Source organism: Electrophorus electricus, chromosome 1, assembly GCF_013358815.1.
Source record: "Electrophorus electricus isolate fEleEle1 chromosome 1, fEleEle1.pri, whole genome shotgun sequence".
In the NCBI taxonomy this organism is placed as follows: Eukaryota; Metazoa; Chordata; class Actinopteri; order Gymnotiformes; family Gymnotidae; genus Electrophorus; species Electrophorus electricus.
This window is the reverse complement of record NC_049535.1, coordinates 24,300,317-24,321,716: the sequence shown is the minus strand read 5'-3', so window position 1 is coordinate 24,321,716 and position 21,400 is coordinate 24,300,317. Positions and strand designations below refer to the sequence as shown.

The window sequence follows — 21,400 nt, the reverse complement described above, 5'->3', positions numbered from 1 at the left end:
CCCAAACAGGTATTGGAGTTGTTTTCATAAATGGCGTAAATAAAAATTAAGTTTAGCTAAACCACTAATGTTTTCTCCCTAAGGGCACTGTGTTCTGTTTTTGACTGTTCCCTAGTTCACTGGCGACAAATCATCCGTCCATTCCGTTGCATGTCATCATAGCAACTATGCCATATGTTACAAATGAAACGGGCAATTTATTTGAATGCATAAGTGCACACATTCACGCTGCATGTGCCTTCTACAGAGTGCTTTCACCTTTTATCCAGCATTGATCAGATCAGTTCTTTCTGGTCCATGTGTGTGGCACGCAGGTTCATGTGTGTGACAGGCTGGTGCTGTGTGTACACAGTAGATTTTGTGTTTTGCAGATCAGACTGTGCAGGATTGGTTTAGGGTATATAGAGAGTAAAGGTGCACATACATGACTTTCACTGCATCTGCTCTTTTAATTCTCACTATTGCTGAAGTGTGGTCATTTCCAAATCACCAAGCCAAATGCTCCCCACTGCCCAGAGGTTCAGCCAAGATCCTAGGGCATTAGAACAATCATGTTTGAGTATGTGACTAATTTACTTGTGTGCAGTTTTTATCCGTTACCAAGTCAGCCAATGCAAGTTTTGATGACTGGACATTGTCGTCTGCTATGTGTATATGTATCAAATAAGATTTGGTTTGTTTCATTTGTTTCACAATAGTTGGCTCTGGAAAAAAAAAATTTCACTTGACCTCAGTATCCTGTTAATTTGTGGCTGACAGAATAAGAGATGTGGCCTGTTTGGTCTTAGGGTGGTTTCGAACAGACTTGTGGTTTTCTGTTTGGACTTTGGACTATATCGGCCATTTTCGCCATCTCTCATGAGTCCACTAGGAGCTGTTGCTTAGGCTAACCTTTTGATTTCTCATTGGTGACTATAGACTAACTTGTTCTGCTGTCTTCTCTCTTTAGTGCTGTGTTTTGGCTCTAGTCAAATATGTTTAGGCTTGTTTTTTGTTTTGTTTTTTTGCTGCTTTTGTTTGCAACATTGTGTCTCACTTTTCGGAGCTCTTAAAGGCTTCTTTCAAATAACATATGCTATAATGGCTGAAGTTCTGAAAGTGTCAGATGGGGTTAACAGGCTTAACAACCTTTTGTGTTTGTCCTTTTATGGCTGTGACTGGAAACGCTCCACATCCTGAAATCCTAAAGGCACGCCTAGGTCTCTTGCCAAGGGCTTCCTAAAGAGGGGCCAGGTATTCAGGGCTGGGAGGAGCACACCCTTGGCCAGACTGACATTGTGAACAGGACAGTCGTGGGGTGCTGGTGGGGATGACTGGACCGTGCACTTAAAGCCGGCTGATGCTGAAGGAACAGATCCAGGCTTTGCCAGTCATGTGAGCTTGGCATTCTTGCAAGTGACTAGTTAACTTCAATTCATATGTTTTCTATGTTTTGTGCATGCAGGCATGTGTGCGTGCATACTTTTATGTACTCTGTAGGCAGAGGTGTTTTGATGGTGGTGCAGAGGTTTTCTGCTCTATGATGGCCCGTTTCTCTGTACAAGACTGTCCTCTCGGAGCTCAGTCCGTTTCTCTTTATAATATAATATTGCAAAAAAAACAATCAAAAAACAAGTGGGCTTGGGTTTTTCTTACAAGCAATAGTTTGCTCTAAAAACGCTCTGAAATGTCTACTGATGATTACATTTCCTGCTAATAATGTCCTCTTAATTACTTTAACAAGTCATGTTAATTTCACTAATTTCTTGAAAACAGAACTGAACAACCTTTTAAGAATTCTAGTAGATTTTCAGTTTGGCAAATAATGCAGGATAATGGCAAACTAATGTCAGTGCTTCTTTCTTTCAGAAGTGGTGTAGAATAGGGCTTATTGGCCTGTTTTTATATCGATTGATGTAAATGATCATCACAGATCTGTACATTCTGCCCGCTGAATTTAAACCAGTCCACTCGTGAGTGCAGCATGTAGATGGGGAGGTGGGAGTACTGTGCTCTGTCCATCCCATAATGCTCATCGGCACAAAAAAGCTTAAAACAACGCTAATTACAGTAATTACTGTGTTGCCCATCATTCAATTAATGTAGTTATCCTCAGAAATATGTGACTACTATTGCAACCCAGGCTGTAATTCTAAATGCTTCAGGGTAAATATAGGCTATAATCTAAGCGTCCACTGTGCCTGGACATATTTAACCTGAACTTTCACAGTGATGATATTGTTTAGTTTTGCAGACGATCATTTTTAAGCTGGTTGTTATTTTGTTAAAATCATGCCATCGCCCAGGCTTGGTGTCCTGAGACAGAATTCCAATTTGTGTTATTGTTTTTCCCTCAGCCGAGAGACGAAGCAAGAAACACAAGAAGAGAACCATTTGATGGAAGAAAAGAAAAAGAAAAAGCAAGAAGAAAAGAAAAAAAAGGAAGCTGCTCAAAAAAAGGTGAGTAGTGTTTTCTTTTGACCCGGGCACCACTCCAGAACATTCTTCTCTTACCCTTCAGGGGAATTCCAGGCACCATTTCTAAGGCTGGTCCAGCTTATTACATGCCCAAGTAACCTTTATAATGAAAGGACTTGGTCTGAGCGAGGGAAATCGCCGAGCTGAAGGCAGTAAAGTGACCCCAAACGCTCCTAACTCCCTGTCAAAGACGTCTCCTAATTTGCTGTCAGCGTAGGTGAGAACACTGCCAGAAGGAAACTGGCTAACTGTACAGCACATGTTTGCAAATGGCGAAATGATGCTATTGTTAATGCTATTGCTTGTTTAATTTTTACATTGGACTGTTTATAGAATACCTCAGCCCGTTTTGATAAATTAATCAAATAAGACTTTTGCAAGGTTGTATTAATAGATTGACCTACATACACCGCCCTCATAATTTGTGAAATTCTAGTGGCTTGTTCTTTTTATGATTGTTTAGCAGGGTATTTAATATCCGGCTTCGCTGCAGCTGTAGTATATTGCATTTGTAGTCTATTGCAGGACACAAGCTGTATTTAATATAAAACAAGCTGTGTGAAACAAATGATATAAACTAAGTCTAATGATCACAATCTGCTGACACTGAAGGTCTCCAGCAGTATGGGCGTACCCTGCTGAGGGCTGGAGCTTGGTGAGGGAGTGTACTTGGTACATGTCCCGCCATGTGCAGTGAGTGTGTGCTATGACCGACAGATGGGGCATTTTCAGTATATGGGTACAAATGGAAACCTAGATACAGGCTACAAAAATGAGACAATACCTATACTCACCAAATACATAGAACTATAAATATAACCCCAGTTAATAAAAACACAACAACATTATCTACAATAACAAGCAGTAGTTGGATGTGTTTAATGTATCACATGTATTCGGATGGGCTGAAAATGCACTGCATGATTCCATGGAAACGGCCCTTTTGGCTTAAGTGGCGGAATCTTTGAAAGCAGCACCTTCACACCTGTTTGAACTTTTAACAAGTGAGAGCAGAAATGTAAATTAACAGAAATTATGTAGAACTTATTTGTTAAACATAAAATGATGTTATAATTGCTGCTTTCTATGCATAGTTGGCCATAGGTGCACAGCACTCATTGACCCTCCACTATATCTGACAGCATACAAATAAATAAATGACTGGTTCCATCAGCACCCCTTCAAATTGTAGATTCTCTGAGTGTTTGTGTGTTTTTTGTTTTTTTTCCTTCTTAGACTGTGTACTTACACTATGGCGGATGATTGTGTTGTGGTAAATGCCTCTAAATAGACAGTGATTTGTGATTGGTGCCCAGCCCGCTAATCTTCTTCTAATCTCTTTCTTCCCAGGCTGCTGAACAGAAAACCAAAGGTGAGTTATGGGCCTCGTGTCTAAACTCGTCACTGAATGGAACTCAAGTTTATTATGAATGCACAATGTTTTCATACAAGTAGACAAACAATTTTGGTGCAGTCAGTTGTATTACACCTCATTATTGCGAGTATGATTTAAGTCTATCTGCATCATGTTTATGGCTCATACACCTCCATTTGTGCAGCCAGCCTCTTGTCTGCCTTATGAACTTGGATACAACTACATTACCTAGTCATTAAGCAGTGTGTCTAACAGGACTTGGCAAAACAAACAGCCATTGCCCAAGGTCTGCTAGATGTTATTTGCAATGTATATAAAAATGACCCATCACTGCCACCTGGGCATCCCCACACCAGAGTAACACGTTAAGAGAATAAAAGGATTCACTGATTAAGCAAGAACCTTTTTCACATCTCAAATGGTTCAATCACCAGGGATGTCAGTCACCAGGGTACCGCCATCAGTAAGCCTTGCAAAGTGAAAGCAGTGCTGATACAAACTTGGGAGTTTGGTAATACAGGTTTTGCTATAAAGTTTCTTAGAATTTTGCCAGAAATACATTATGAGCAATGCCATAATGTGTGGTTGAAACTAGTTCCCGATCAGTCTGTATGAATTAGGTTACAGTCCTGTAGCCTCTTCCATATCATTGGAATTCTTGAACTTCGTTGTCATCACTGCAGGATCTCCTGTCCTGCAGTAACAGACTACAAAGTTCAAAGTTTATTTGTCACGTACATAGTCATACATGGTATAACTGGCAGTGAAATGCTTTTTGTAACACAAGGGTCAACAGGGTTAAGTTTAATGTTCACGCCGAAGGCTTTAATAAAACATATAGAACATTGACATTGCAGGCTCTTATGATCCTATATGGCCATTTGAGAACAGTTGATAGCTGCAGTTATACATAAGCATTCTATAATGTTTGCATATGATATCAAGCATGTATGAGTACTTTTTGTGTAATGGTTATAAAATAGAGACTTCAAACTAAAGTTTCTAACCTCTGACCTTGAAATTCATCCCCAGCGCTTCTCAGCTGGTGACTTTCTCACAAAGTCGGTACAAGTTGGTGGCGTGATGAGTAGGTGTAGGGATGTTTGGGAGGTCAGGTGTTGGAGGCAGCCTGTTGGTGGTTCTTATCTGGAGCATGGGACATCAAGCCCATCTGCTCTTCTCTCCCATGCACCCCAGCCCCCACCCATCAAGTGGGCGGAGCTCTTTTAAGAGTGCTGAGCACTTCCAGCCTGCACACTCATCTAATTGGGGCCTTGAAGAGCAGCAGCTCTCTGCCCTTCTCTCTGTCCCTGCATTTATCAACATATGATTCGGTGCAAAGAATTACAAGTGACTTTTGCTCGGGATGCATCTGGGGAATTGGCAGAATGAGGCCTAATCTGGTTTCACTTTGTTACTGTTCCTCAGGCCACACACAGACTGAGATGTTCATGATCAGGATTGGTTACTATTTCCACAATGTAATATATGTTTTTTGGGGGTTTTCCCTCTTTCTCTAGACTCTACAAACTGGGCACTGTTTGAATCTTTGATTAGTGCCTTGAGGACTTGAGAACTGCAATAACAGTTAACAAATCTCAGTCAGAGGGAGTATGTAGGCTGAGAGAAACAGAAGTAATTGCATCTGCATGCATACATCTGTGTGTGCGTGCTCACAGTCAGACTGGAAAGCAGGGTTGATAAGGCAGTGGGACTGTGCACTGCAGCAGTTTGATAGTGTAAGCCTACCCATCTCTCTTCTCCAGGGTGTCTTACAGGCCACACACACACACACAGAGCCTGCAATGAGTGCAGTTGGGATTTCACTAGGAAGTGTTTATGGCAACCCAGGAGGGTCTGTTGGTTGAGCAAGGGGGAAACCCCAGATGTGGATGGAAAGAGCCTGTAGGTGTGTGGGGCTGTGTAAACGGAGGGAGAGGGAGCGAGAGGCGGGTGTGGAGAACGAGGGTGTACCCGGCCTTCCTGTCTGCTTCATCTCACAGTTTTGGCAACCGCACTGCTCAAGGGGCCTTGTGCCACCTTCCTCTCATTCATCTCTTCTTTGTCTCTGTCTCATTTTCTCTTGCTTTCCTATTTCTAGCTTTTTTCCCCCCTCTTACTTTGTGTATCGGCTATGATGTTGAGCTTTCCATCTACCTTTTCTTGCTCATTCACCAAGCATTCAAGCTAGTTCAATACATTGCCTAGTTATTAATAGTAGAGATCTGAGAGATATAGTTTTCTGAGTGCTGGTAATGGAATAGCATCATATTCAGCTGCCATTTATGTAAGCGCACACATGAACACACACACACACACACACACACACACACACACATATGTCAAATGGATGCTCTGTAGTAGCTCTCCCTGTTGCATGCTTGGATGGCTGAAGTGACTTATCCAGTCAGTGCTATAATCTGGCCTTCTCTAGTGTTGATTAGACATCAGCAGAACCACATCTGGATTGTGCTTACTGCAGCTGTTTTTGTTTTTTGTATGCCAAGCCATAAGGAGCTCACAACACACCTTTTTTCTTTTTCCTTTGCTTTTTATTTTTGTTGGCTCATTGCAACATTTCCAGTTGAAGATTAGGCTACAGAGAAGGCTAGTGCACAAATGCACACAACCAACATTCTCTGACGGCAGTGGAGAGAGGGAGAGAGACACACACAGACAGCCTGGTGGCACTGAACACGAGGTGCCGGTACTTTGCTGTCGCCCCTTGGCAGGCAGGTTAGAGGCCGTCCCCTGGGAGCCCCGCCCAGCCGGGGCTCTGGCGCACCTGTGCTAGCCCCTCCTACCCCTGCTCCACAGCCAAAAGCTGTGGCTAAATAAATTGGACACACAATGTTCAAGTAACCACTGAAAGCATCAATACCAAAATATAATGTGATTATGTTAGTAATACTCATAAGTGACAAGTGGGGACTCAGTGAATGTGTGCATAAAGTGTAAAGCTTTACTATTAAATCATTATTATAATGATTATAGATGTCCAGACTTGCCTGTCTGTTCCTCTTTGCCTGCCTTCTTTGTCTTCTGGAGGCTTTTAATAAAGTGTGCAGTCAGTCACAAAACCAGGAGCCACCATCAAATATCATCCATTGTCAAAAATGGCCATGAACCACTCCATGTCAAAACTGGCAGCACAAAGCAGCCAAAGGTAATGGTGCTGGTCGCATGATGATGACTGTTAAATACAGAAGGTAAAAAGCAGCTTGAATGATATGATAAATGCATGTGCAATTCTTCTTTCTGTGCTCGAGTTTCATATGCACTCATGAATGGGTTATTTACACACGCAAAATAATAAAACTTGCAGATTTATTTTTAACATAAAAGTGACCCCATACATTTGTTTGCCTGTGAACACCTGACAATGCTGTGAACAATGCTTCCTGTCCACAGCGCCCAGCCAGCTCCTCGCGTACCACACAGATCTTCTCTTGGAGTCCGGTTGTTCTTTAGTGTGACAGGGTGGAGCAGTTGCCTCCTCGCTTGTCCAGGGCACGGTAGCAGGTCGAGGCCTGAGGGGATTGGCCCTGGTGCTACGGCAATGCGTCAGCTTTGTGGCGTCAGCCCGGACTTTGGAAAGCTCAGCCTCTTTCAGCTCCTCTCTGGGAGCCCAACAGCCCTATCCTGCTTCCCATCCTGCCTGCACTGGCTCACCTGATTTGACTCTCCAAGGTTCTGCTAACAAGCAGGGTCGGGGCCTCTAGACCCGGTGCAGGGCGGTGGGGCCCTGTGTAGTAGACTGAAAGTGAAGACCTGAAAAACACGATCAGTTTGATTCTGTGCAGAGGCAATAAACCTTGTATGTACACACACCATACACATACGTTGCATATGATATCCATTTCCTGAGAGAGAGAGGGAGGTTCGTACATCCATCGGCATCCTCTCATAAAGAGGGTTATAAAAGATTACGCTGTTTCAGAGCTGCACCACTGTGATTTTAATAACGGATTAATTTGCCTTTTCACATGCGGTTAATTACACCAAGCGGTTTGCAGTGGCTCTCATAAATTGTGGCCCAATCGGAGGAGATTTATCTGCCTGTGCCAGTAGGACTGCAGATGAAGAATCTTTTCTACATTTTACACCAAGTCCCTGCTTCTCTTCTTCCACCCAGCTGTGTAGGCTGCCTTTGTTTCAGCAGAACAGTCAGAACAGTATGAGAACAGGACTTGCACATCAGTAGCCCAGTTTAAGTATAGGTTTGTATGATCTCCCATACTGTTTACCTTGCTGACTTTGGCTACTTTTTGATATCTTATGGTTTTGACTTTTTTTTTTTTTTTTTTTTTTTTTTTTTTTTTTTTTATATTTACTGTTATTTTGTCATTTGACATTTTTGTTTTGTGTGCTTGCTGGTGTGATTTGGATTATGGATTCATTTTGGAGGAGTCCAGGCAATTTTAACACTAGCCAAACTGTTGAGTTGCCCGTAGCTTAGCATTAGCATACTATTGGCATACCTAGCCAGTTGAAAACTCTGGGGAGTGGTCTAGCTTGTCCGACCTCAATACTATCTGTGCATTCGTCATGGAAATGTGTCTTTAGGGCAGTGAGGTCATGAGTCGTATAGAAGCATTAGAGTTAAGCTAGTAAGGCGGTTAAGCATGTGTATATTTGGTACAGCGATTTTGTCTGTGTGTAAGCAGCAGGAGATGACGTGGGAGGACTGACACTATGTGGATTAGTATAACCACCTTTATTCCATGCAGTCTGTGTGTCTGCTTGGTGTTCTGGGCGTGCACGTGTGTATGCGTGTTTATTAGCATCTCTGGGCAGAGAGGCAGAGTTACCATCTTTCATCTCTCACCTAACGTCAGCGGTTTCCTGTGGACTGCGCTCGTGTGCAAGGGAACCCTGCTCACCGACAAGCCCTCAGCTCCCATCAGCAAAACAGCCAAAGGAGAAAGCTGGTATATTTAGCCCATTTCCCTATAAAGTCCTATGAGCTAGTGGAATGGGAAGGAGAGAGAGAGGCAGGCATTGTGCCCAGCAAAGCAGGGCATGCGAGCACAGGGAAGGTGGAATCTGCTTCTGTCAGCACGCTCTCTCGTCTTACTCATCTGCCCAGTTTGTCCTCCTCAGAGCCAGCCTGGGCTAAGTCCCCCTTCTGAGCATCAGACCTGCCCTAGCTCACAGCATGGCATGCCTGCTTCAGCTCTCTGGCCCAAATTCGAGGCTTATGTAAGATATTCAAGCCACTGTGCTGTGGCCTTGCTTTACATGTAGGTCACATTGAATGTAGTTTGAAAGTCATGAAATGATGGTGTGTACGGCTGCGTTTAATGGTTTACCATGGTTACGCTAAATGCTAGCATGTCAGTTGGCCACTAAAATGTGCTGAAATTTATTGCTGTAACGTTTTTTTAGTGAATGGAAACAGAATCTGAGAAACGCATTCTTCAGTGTATCAACAAATATTCAGAAGGGGGAGTTAATGGAGGGCTGCTGTGATGAGAATCTCACGCATTACTCCCACGAGTGCTCCCATGAGGCCACTCCCCTCTGCTGCTCCAATTTCACATTGAGAGCTGGTTCCTGTCTGGGGCCCTTTCATCTCTCTTTCTGTCTCTCTTTCTCCCACTCCCCACCTCTGCTGCACACCCCCGAGAAACGTCAGCCTTTAAATACAGCCGCGTATTTAAGCTGCGCTAATTAAGTGCTTCACTCATCTCATCCCTCTGAGGCTCAAGCTGAAGCTGGAAAGGCTGTGTGCATGAGGGGGAAATCCTTGCAACTCTTGCCCACGAAGGCCACTTCCAAAATGGGATCAGGAAGCCATGGAGTCTGGCCAATAGTAGTGCGTCGATCTCGGATGTGCGCACACCCCAGAGGCGGGTTTCATGACTCAGACCTCGGGACCACTGAGCATACACACACCTGCATGGCGACTTCTGTACCTGCAGATGGACGAGCCGAGGCCGTTCGGCAGTGTAGCTTTGGCCACTGCTGCTTTCGTATGTGGTTGATTTTAGTAATGGAAAGCTCTAGGATAAATCTGAGCATCTGGGACGTGGGTCCTCATACTCCAGGGGTATGCTGATGGCCACTGGGTCATGCCAGAGATTCTCTGCTTGCCGTGCAAAGATGAATACAGGTGTGAGGCGCACTGGGTCTGTTCACATTGAGGAAACTCTTATCTTAGAAAATGAGGTACAGCATGCCCATGGGTCCTTAAAAAGTCTTCATTTGTCTGAAATTGTACAAACTTTAAGGCATTAATAAGTCTTAAATTGTCTTAACTTTGAAATTGCGTGGTTTAAATTTTTTTTTTTTGCTTTAGACATGCATTTTTGCGCTCGAAAATTTGCCCATTCAAATTGCTAAAACTAAATTCCTGTGACTAACACAGTAGTGTCAGGTGTCCAATCAATGATTGTAAATCTGAAAACTGGCTATTGAAAATGACAAATGACAATCTACATTTTGATATAATAAGAGATTTGTGGCGCAAGTTTTGTTTCTGTACTTGTTGGTGAATAAAAAAAAATCCCATGCGCTTTGCTGCAGCCGGAGAAGATGCATGAAATTGATCGTGTGTCCAGCTAGTACATCACCAGTAGAGAGGTTTACTCAGTCAACTGACATTGCTAAGACATTTTAAAAACCACAACTTATTACCATGACTTATTAATATTTCTACATTGGAAACATGACATTTTTGTTAAAGACTTTGGATATATTGTCAAAGTCTAACAAAAAGTATCTGTTCCTCAGTGGCTATGTTTATAATATTTATTTAAGAGCTATTGAATTTTAATCAAATTGATTTTGAATCACTGCAAATTTGATCTTAAGTTACATGTGAAGTAACATTTAAAAAAAGACTTGGGGATGCCTGCAGGCACCCTGATGGTTTCTATTTCTGTTGCTGCGCAGTACGGAGCAGTAATGTGTCAGTGATGTGTCAGTGATCTGACAGTTGGATGTGGTAAATGGATCTTTTTTTCTGTACTGTCTGTTATAGTGTGGACTGGTACAGCTGGGGAGTAATTAGACATGTGGGAAAGACTTTTAAATGATCATTTTAACCTCTCGGCTGCCTCTGTGAATTTTAAATTCACAGGAGATCCAGAAATTGTTGTATGGATAAATTATTGTAACTGTTGCTGTTAACGAAAGAAATCCTGTTGAAATAGTTGAGTTCTAAGTTAATTGGACCCAAAGACCAAGAGTTCTTCCAGTTTCCTAAGTAATAAAAGCTAAAATTAACTGTCAGATGAATGTCGGGTAGAATCAGATTACTCATAAATCAAGCACTCTTGTGTTGTTGTTTTTTTTGTTTTGTTTTGTTTTTTTTGGTCGGTCCTGCATTATATTGTATTCCTAAGCCAAAATGTTTTTCCCCCTTCTGTCATGTTATTACTCCATAATGTTACATTGCATTAGCTCAAATATGTGTGTGCAGTGACAAGCGGGTCTGTTTGGTGATGTGTTTATGTTCCAAGCAAGTGGCAGATGCTCAACTCTGATGAGCTTTGGGAGATCTGTAAGTGGAGAAGGAAAACAACAACAAAAGGCTGCAGGCTTGTATGCATCTCCATAGCAACAGGCGTAATGTGGGACCCAGGGAAGCAGAAGGCACTGGTGTAAGTGGCACTCTAAGGGATACATTCACACTGTGGCTGGTGGTTGCAGGCCCATTAGCGTCACTGCACACAGGTTTGCTGGTGGGATCCTTGGAACGTATGCATATATTTCTGAGAATGTGGTTGGATTTTTGATAAATATTGATGTGATATTAGTTAAGTTATAGACTAGATGGGCTAGAAGAGAGCGCAGTATATCATTATTATTTTAAAGCTCTGCCCTGGATGGCAATGACGGCCTTTGCTCAGGACGGCTGGATTTCTTTTTCCTATTTGAAATGAAGGAATTTTTGTTTGTATGGGTGGGTAGGATGTAGTCATTTGCTGTATAAAACCACTGTAAGGTGCTTCTCTTGCTGTACACTGCAAACTCACTTTCTTACCTCTCAAACCGCTTAAATCGGCTTGGGCTGAGCTAATCGTTATCAGTTGTCCAGTCTGAAACGTAACGGCGTGATCTGGGCCATGCTGCTGGCCGTCTGAGACAGCCCTGACGTAGCCCTGACAAAGTGCTTCTTAAATTAGATGCAGTCTGCCACCCATTTTCCCCGTGCCCCCCCCCACCCTTTTTTTTTAAACACTCCCGCTTATTTCATTATTTATTTTTTCCTTCAACATTTTCATTTAATGTTTGTCCATGTCGGTTTTCTACAGACTCCGAAGAAGACACAGGCTTTCAGCACACCCCGCTCTTTAGTGCCTCCAGCACTTGGCTTTCCTTTTTTTTTTTTTTTTTTTTTGCAGCTCTCCCTGCCTGTCTGTGCAAATCATGTCAGTGTCTGTAGGATCGCGCCACGCTCAGCTCCATCGCGCTCAGCACGCCCTCCTCTCCAGATCAGCCCATTAAAGAGTGCCTTGATTTTCTCAGCTCTTAACTTGCAGACAGGAGCCCTGTTCTTTGCAAGAAACGGCATTTAAAAATAAACCTCAGCAATTAAAGTGTTTCTATCTGAATGGTTCTAATAATAGCATAATTGTTAGGGAATTTGTTTTGTGTGTTTATATTTGGGCATTTGTGTGCGTGCGCATGTGCAGCTGGATTCACACACACCCCCTCTTCAAGGATTTAGCGCTTCCCCCTCAAACCTCCCCCCACTAATGCTGCCCTGTGATTGGCGGAGCACACATGCCACGCAAGCTTCTCGAAGGTTCTTGGTAGGAAATCTCGGGTTTGTTAGCGCTGCGCCAGCACAGCCTGCGCAGAAGTGGGAGAGGGAGAGGGGAGGGCTCCATTAGACACACAGAGAATCAGGCCAGTATTAAGGCATTAAGGACGCTTTCTGCTTCCTGTAACTCATCCATAATCAACAGGAACAATGGACCCACTGAGACAGATGAATGTAAGGGAGAGACAGAGACAGACACAGAGAGAGAGGGGGAGAGAGAGAAACCCTGTGTCTGCAGGACGCCCCTCCCTCAGCTGGCTTCCCTATGACTGTGGCAGGCAGCCTGAGCTGGAATTAATGTGCGATTGTCGTCACTGCCTCTAGCTTGTGCTGAGACAGCCTGCGCAGAGAATCCGCCATGCTGAAGGCAAAGGGGCCATGATTAGGGGAAGACTGCGTGCGTGTGCGGGCATGCATGCGTGTGCGAGAGGGAGAGAGGGGGATAGAGAGCAAGCGAGTGCACGCAAGAAGGAGGGAGAAAGGCAGAGTTCATGTTCGTGCATGAATCCATAAGATCCATCTGGAGGTGACTGCTCCAGAGTGGGCCCCTCTGCTGTTATATAACCGAGCTACTCATCGTCTCTCGTCGGCCAATGAGAGCGCGCCATGGGCTTCTGGATGGAAGGGTGCCTGTTATTAGTGCAGACCCACTGAGCTACTGTAAGTGTTCTGCTGGAGACGTCCCCTCGCCACTGTGTGGACTGCTCCATTGCTTAAATCCTTTTGTGATCATCTTCACCTTCCAACATCGTCACTTAGCTGGAATGTCTCCTTTTTGTCCCATCAGACACAAAATCATATAAGGTTCCCTTATAAAAATGAGACATGGCAACTTTCCTTTGGATGTGTGTGACCGAAAGAAAAAAAAGCCTTCCTAAATGTAAGTAAATCTCTGAAAAGAAGGCATGGACCCAGGGTCTCAAACACGCAGTTTGCATGGCACACCATTTCTCCAGCTTGAGGGGCATGACCCCGATATGTGTATTATATACTAGTTGATGCCCCAGGGCTCAGCAGGCAGGTCAGACACACCTTCATGTCTAATAATGTGATAGAAATGGTTCTATGACGCACTTGTGCCGTTTTTGGTTTCTGACAAAAGGGACTCCCATGAGCCTCCGTCATGCGAAGTTCTCAAGTGGGGGGGGGGGGGGGGAATTACTGCCTGCCGAAGGGGTGGTGTGGTTTCACCTGGGTGCAGCTGTGTGAGGGTCGGCCTTTACCATCCTCATTCCTCTACGGGCGGCGAGTGGCATGAGGCAAGGCTGTGGGGGCAGAGCAGACCTTCACCACCGTCCGTCTGCTGCTCTCTGCTGGTGTCCGAAATGCCTCTTTTCACCTGAGCTGAACCAGGTACGGGGAGGTTCTGGACTAGTAGGCAAGACATCTGTAAAGAGCTACTCCTCCATCCCCAGCCTTGCGCTCACGTGTTTTGTGCTTCACTTCCAGCCAAACCTTGACGATCTTTCTGTCTCCCTCCCCTTCTGACGTCTTCGTTCCGCAGTGCCAGACTCTGCCAAGCCCGGCCCCGCCCCTCCTCCCCCTGCCAACCCCAGCACCACCAACCCACCAGTGCCCTCCGCCAGCGGCAATGGCAGACGCGCCCCGTCCAGCACCCAGCAGCAGCAGCAGCAGCAGCAGCCGCCGCCGGCAGCCCCGCGCTACCCGCCCCGAGAGGTGCCCCCGCGTTTCCGTCAGCACGAGCACAAGCAGCTGCTGAAGAGAGGCCAGCCCCTGCCCGCCGGGAGCCTCACCGTGGCGCAGCCTTCGCCGGCCAGCCCCACGCCACAACCCTGCGCCAGCCAGACACACCCAGGTCAGCTTCCCCGCTCTTTCTTTCTCATGCACACGAGCGCGCACACACCGCTCAGACACACACCACGCACGCGCACACGCATGCCCTGGGTCCTTGGCAGCTTCCGCCAGCTGTGACGAGTTCAGCGTTCATGAAAGACACTGAGTTATCGTCACTGCATTTGTCCGCAACGGTGGTCTGCTTTTTTGCAGACTTCATTCAGATTGATGGTAGTTTCATGCCATTTTCCAGGCTGTTGCTCTACTGGCTGCAGTAATCTCGGGTATAAAAGAGGAGGTTTTGTTGTTGTACAGCCGCCTGTCTTGTTGGAATATTCAAAGCTTGTGTTTTCTGAGTGTAACTGGCCTCGAACATGAGACTAAGCGTGCTATAGCTGACTATAACTATACGTGAGCTAGCACGCTAAGTGTGAGCTTACATATGCAGCTTGCAATTACAGATCCTCCGTGGGCCTGGGCTGAGGAGAGATGCAGCCATGTACAACTCTACTGTTGCCCAAGTGAACTGTCAGGCATGTGCTCTCAGGCATGCCTGCCCATGTACTGTCCCCTGCCCATTTCTTTCTTTATTTTTATTGGTCCCTGGCTCGCCTCAGCAAGTGGACCATCCCACTGGAGGAGGGGCAGGGCTCGTTATGCACCTCTTCACTTCGCCCTAATGAGTGGCGCGTGTGTGACGGGAGGGTAGCATGAGCGCACTCAGCTGGCAGCGTTTGGTCCGCCCCCTTCACTTCACTCACCCTCTCTCTGCTGGTCAGAGTTTGCCTGGATACTGTGTTGTGATGCAGCACGTGTGCTGAGCTGTGATTCTGCTGGATATTACTTAACCGGCATCGGGTCCAGCATGTAACAAGAGCTCGCCACCAGCTGCGCGTGTTCCTTTTACAGAATGACACTGGAATCCAGCCCACAGTCCAGCCCACAGTCCAGCCCACAGTCCAGCCCACAGTCCAGCCCACAAACCTCATTCATTGTGGTAGCACACCCGTTCTCATGCTTGATCTCATGGTCTCTTCCTCTTTTTCTGTCATTTTCTTTGCATTTCTGTCTCTCACTTCTCTTCTCTTTTCATCGCATGGTTGCCCCAGTGCAGACCATGTCTAAGGTGAACCCTTGCTGACAATTCGCCACCATTCTGCTGCTCTGTTCTGACAGGAGATATTGTTTTTTAATTTTTTTTTTTGAGTACTCATAGCTAGGCTCAGTGTAAACAGTGTGTGCTCATTGAGATGCATCTCTCTATTCAGGAAGCGGAGTGTCTGTGTGTGTTTACACAGTCGTTTTGCTGAGCATGGCCTCTAGCACAGTGGAAAGTGCTGGGGCCCTTGGCTGGCTCTAGCGTGGGGATTATCACCTTATTATGGAGCCTCTGAGTAGCAGAGTCAAGACCTCGGTGCCGCAAACAGACAGGGGCACATTGCCTGCCAGCACACCCACATCCACGCTCTCGCTCGCCACTGCACACCCACATCCACGCTCTCGCTCGCCACTGCACACCCACATCCACGCTCTCGCTCGCCACTGCACACCCACATCCACGCTCTCACTCGCCCTTATACCCTTGCCCACCATGCACACCCATGCATGGCCTGCTGTGGCAGGACTGACACCGGTCTGACCACTGGGCTGGAGCTAGATGACAGGACGTTTTGTGCTGGTCATCTGCATAAAACGTGAACTTGCAACTCCAGAACCTGCGAGGGCGTTAATGTTTTATTTGTTTATTGGAAGCATACAAACTTTCAAGCCCAGAGAACTGCGGCGATCCACAGGGTGCCCCTGAGGTGAGCTGACTGTTTGCATGTGGTCAAAGGATGTAGCTCGCGGCACCGACTTGGCTCTGTAGAGGGGGAGATTTGATTTCACATTTGCTTCATCCAGCCTTTCACCCACCGCCAGTCAGAATCTGTACAGCTGCCGGCACTTTGGTTGGTGACAAACAAAGCATCCTTTGTTTCATGTCCTTTCACAGTCCGCACAGAGAAACGGAGCTGTTTAAGCGTGGGGGCGTGAGTTCGAGGTGCAGTGTGAGGTGTTGTGTTCTATTTAGAGCTTGCTCCTGACCCGGCGTGCTTCCACAGGAGACGCAGCCTTCCTCTGGAAATGCAGACAGTGTGCACACACCGCCGTGGCCTACTCACTGGTGAGGAGGATGTATACATAATCCTTCTCTGTGCCTTTAGTCCAGGGACCTGTCCATGGCGCCCCCTGCTGTTGGCTGCTAGTCCTGGCATCCGTATGGGCTGATGGACGTCATTTTCTGTGCCAGAGGGGCCTAGAGTCAGTGTGGTGCTAAACCATGAGCCAGAGGGTGGTTGTATAAGCCTTTCTATCCCACTGTTGCTGCTCCCTGGCCCCTCCTTCTTCACCCTAGCCCTGCTGAAACCACCAAACACCAGCATCAGGAGACCTCCTGCCCCTTCACACAGTGCTGCTATTGTGCTGTGCACCACTGTGTGGGGATGTGTGCACGCTCTGTGGGGCGGGTGATAGGGGAGTCTTGGTGTAGCAGGTGGTAAGGTGCAGTTCTCCAGGGCAGAGCTGCAGCCTCCTTAGGCAGCATAACTGAAGAGCGTGTTGGGCACAGCCAGATTTCAAATTAGCATGCCTAATGTTCCATGCAGATCTGAGCTCTTTGTCTAATCTCGTTGACAGGGGAAGTCAGCCAGGTTCTTAATCTTAACCTGTCCATACTTGCTGCTAATTTATTCTATATTGTTGTTTAATTTCTGCATTGCAGATGAGGTCATTTGCAATGCAGAATGCATAGGGACCACGATTGCAATAGGTCTTTGTGTTCTCCCTGTTTGTTTCTGTTTTTATTATAGCCACTGTATCTTATGAAGTGTTGGAATAATGTTTTATTAAAAAATACAACACCACTTTGGTCCAATAAAATCAGTCAGTCTTTGCAAACATTGAAACTGAGGATAAAAAGAAAATACTTTTTTTTTTTTCATTGCAAGGAACTGGATTTGGACAGATTTATTCTATTGCATTTTCATATTCTCTAAAAATATTATTGCATGATTTATTTTTTTTTTTTTTAAGATTTTTTTTTTAACGAACATATTGTAAAACCATGGTGCATGGCTGAAACTTTACCAGCACACAGCTGAGTGGTGTATGGCCCTTTCAGATATGTAAATTATTAGGACACTCAAAATGCAATATTTAAAGGAAGAGTTCATCCCCCCCCAGTTAAGAGGGTCCTCACCCTTTTGTCATATTCACCCCATTCTAAGATCTTATTGGATAATTTATAGATGCTTTAACCAGTTTTTACATCAACTAATTAAAATAAAACTACTACCCCATACCCAGTGAACTCCTTTTGGTGAAAAAAAAACATACAACACATTTATATTTACCCACACACCTTGCCTGACTGGGAGAGTAATGCTTCTCGTTATTACTTGATCAAGACCTTTTCAGAAAAAGTCTTCTATAATGCGAGTTTTTAGTTGTCTATCTTAGTAGTCAGTGTAGAACCAGGTGCTAACATAACCAAGGTCATGGGCTTGACTCCCATGGGAGAGCACACACCACCATTACTGCCACACTGATAAGTGTGTAAGCCAATCTAGATAAGAGTGTCTGCCAAATCATGCAAATGTAATGCTTGTGTCTTCTGCCTTGGCACTCAAGTGAATGACTATTATTGCAATAGTCATCTGTACGGTGACTACTTCTTGGATGTTTTCGTGCCCACAAAGCAAGTAACATTTACAAAGTTGCTATGTCAACATAGAAATACATTTGCTGAAGAGTGCGAATGTGAGGTAGATTCTGCTGTCACTTGCTTTGAGCTTGTGCCTTCCCTTTGACAAGTTATTCAGGGTTCCATACTGTACAGAGCACAGCTCGTCATTTGATTGAGAAGAATGAAAATAAACCCAACCAGCAGTGGTACCTTATGTTGCTGATCTCTGAACGAGCCAGCAACAGTAACTAAAAATGCCGGCACACATGTTTTACCAATGTGTTTTCCTGTTTTCAGACCACTCAAAAACTGTACCAGTTTGTCCCACCTCCAGCAAGCCTAAACTGTGATTCACTGAAAAGAGAAATGAGGGAATCGCAACAGGAGTATGTGGACCATTGGAAGGAGAAATAGACTGTTGTTGTTGTTGTTGTTGTTGTTGTTTTAATGGTCTTTTCTTGAAATATATGTTCTGAGGAAAATGACAAATCAATTGGCAAATAATTAGTGTAGATACAGGAATAAATGCAGCTGATTATGTTTCTCATCTTGAAATGGCATATATTGATTCTAGAATTGATATATAGAAAATGCCTATGATGCATCCAACAGGTATCAGATGTGATTTTGGTTGAACGTCCCTTTTAATGATGGTTCTCCAAATCATGGTCATCAGTACAAAGGGATATCTCAGTTACCAATGGGTTTCAAGTAGGGTCGTTAGTTATCCAATGAGAAAAAGGTACTGCGAGTCACCATGCAGCATGCTGTGCTCTCCTGAATCCAAGTCTTTTCTAGCTAAAATATGGAATTCAAGTTAATTAAGGCTGGTGAGAAAGCAGGTGTTAAAGTGCTATAAATCAGGGTGTCAAAAATAAATGAACCCCACTAGGTTTGGCTGGAGGAAACATGCTGATGGACAGCCACTTGGCACTTGGTAAATGAACTCTGTGCTTATTTCTGCACCGCTTGTTCAAAAACAACCTGCCCTGTAGCAGCAGCAAAAGTGAAAGTGGTGAAGCCTATCTATGCAGGAAAAGCTCTCAGGCTCAGAAATGTGCACTGCTTTGACCCTGGGACGTTCTGCCTGTACTATCTCGCCAGCTATGTGGAGCGGCCAGGGAACGGCGCCCCCATCTGGCAGCAGCTTGGAGCTGCCCCAGGGCAGCCCGCTGAGACCTGCTTTTGGGGATCACCGTGCCCCTCCACTCCCCTCCGTGGGGCAGACTCTGTCTGATGAGCCAGTGGGTCAGATTTTTTATTTTTTTTTTTCATTAAAGGTTTTGGGAAAAGGAAGAATGTGTTTAAATGGATAACTATGACTGTAAAGCTAGCTTTTATCTATGAGCACTACATTACTTGGACCTGAAATTAAAAGCTTACTGGGGGAAAAGGGCACTCTGGGTGTGTACAACACAATTTGTGCAACACAACTTTAACAAGAAATTTAAGTCCGTGTATATGATTTTTTAAAAAAAGAAAAGATTTTTGTCATTGGCTATTCATTGTTCACCATTAGAAATTTATTGAAAATAAAATCTGACCTGTTATATAGGAATTAAACTATTCTGCCAAAATCTGAGGCCAATAATTCCAATAAGTTATACAGGGCAATGGCTGTTATTAAAATAAAAATTAATAAATAAAACTAGATATCGCCATGTCTGCAGTAGGAAAGCAGTTAAAGCACCTGGAGACATGGTGAACCTGCCAAGAAGGGCCAGCAGGAAACTACTATGGAGGTTTTCACACCAGCCAGTTCACATCATGGTGAAATAATGATTACAAGTATTTGTCCTTGTAAATGCAGGCATTATGGAAGGCAAACAATAATACAATCAGTGCTGAGTAACCGAGTTTACTCCCTGTTCTTAATCCTGCCTTCTTATTATCCCATTTCCTCAGCATGTCAGAAAATATGTTAACAAAAATGCATCACCAGCTGCCGCACATTATGAAAATGTATTTTTTTCCTCTTTGAATAAATATGCTAAAATTGTAATGGTGTGTGGACAGTGGATAGATGCCTGATTGGACGAGAGGTCGAGAAGGCAGACTCTTGGTATTGGACATGTTTGGAATGGAGTCAACCTTCTTTTGCAAGTGAAAAAAAGAGAGAAACTGGAGCTGAGGTAATTTTAGTTTGCCGTCCATGTATTGAACCGTAGCAGTGCCCCTGATTTTAATCACTAATGGCTTTGATTACATCATTGCATCATGTTTGGGCAGAGAAAAGCTGCCATTGAGTTGGTGTATAATAAGGGCCTGTTTTCTGTGGATCTCAGCGTAGTGTGTGTATGAGTAGCTGGGATCATTTGTAAACAAAGCCATCCTTGATGTCTTGATGTTTGTGTTTTGTTTTGTTTTTTGTTTTTTAGGACACCCCATGTCCCCCCCACCCACCCCCCCCACACACACACAGAAGCTTGTGTGCTCCACAGAGACGTTTAGCTTTTGGCCACCTGCCCACATCCATGTGAGGCTCATTTAGTGTGTTTATCCTGTTTCCCATGTAAGCCCTGAAGTGTTCTTTCCTTTTTGAGGGTGGGGGGTGGGGGCGACAATTTTGTGAAATATGAATAAGAGAGTATGTTAGAGGCAAGGGAGGAAGGCAGAGCAGAATGAGCGTGTGCGCACGCAAGCATGTGCATGTGCTCGGGCATTCACATGTGTGAGCACATGCGTGTGCGTGTGCGTGCGTGCGTGCGCGCTGGGGGGGGGGGGGGGGGGGGGGGGGTGGTGTGTTTCTCATTCCAGTGCAGCCCAGCCCAGCCCACACTCCGAGACCGGGCTGCTTTTGTCTTTGTTCTTCTATTCATGGGGCTCCATTGTGTGTCGGAGTGCTAATTGCAGCTCGAGTGGTCTCGCCTAAACATCCAGTGACAGTCTGAAAGCATGAAAGGGCAGAGGAGCAGGGCTGGAAGAATTTTTCCCCCTCCGGTTTGTAGTCTCTCCTGCACTCTCTACTTCACCCGACACGCTCTCCATGCGCGCCTCCGCCTCCACCGCCGCCGCCTCACTGCTTCAGGAGCCCAGCAGGCTCTGGAGAAGGCAGGAGCGGGGGAACAGGGGTCAGACCCTGCTGGAGCCACATGGGGGGGAGCAGGGCGGGCGCTGGCACGCTCGGCTGCAGTTTCTTGGCAGCAGTTCAAAAGTGAGCGTCGCGTTGCCTTGCAAGCAGCAGACATATTGTATCAGGGATGGCTAGCACTCTACACGCAACCTAGATCTTCTGGGAGGATGGTCGGGCAGCTTCTGTCTTCAGGTACTTTTCCAC

At 45.3% G+C, this 21,400-nt stretch overlaps 1 protein-coding gene across 1 annotated transcript in view; it reads left to right on the top strand.

Moving 5' to 3' along the window:
* Positions 1-1,206: 1,206 nt before the first annotated feature.
* Positions 1,207-21,400, top strand: part of tnrc6c1 (trinucleotide repeat containing adaptor 6C1) — a 40,123-nt gene continuing 19,929 nt past the window's right edge. The window contains 4 exon segments of the mRNA XM_027005249.2: positions 1,207-1,374; positions 2,337-2,439; positions 3,808-3,829; positions 14,110-14,421. Coding sequence (XP_026861050.2) covers positions 1,340-1,374; positions 2,337-2,439; positions 3,808-3,829; positions 14,110-14,421 — 472 coding nt within the window. The 5' untranslated portion in view covers positions 1,207-1,339.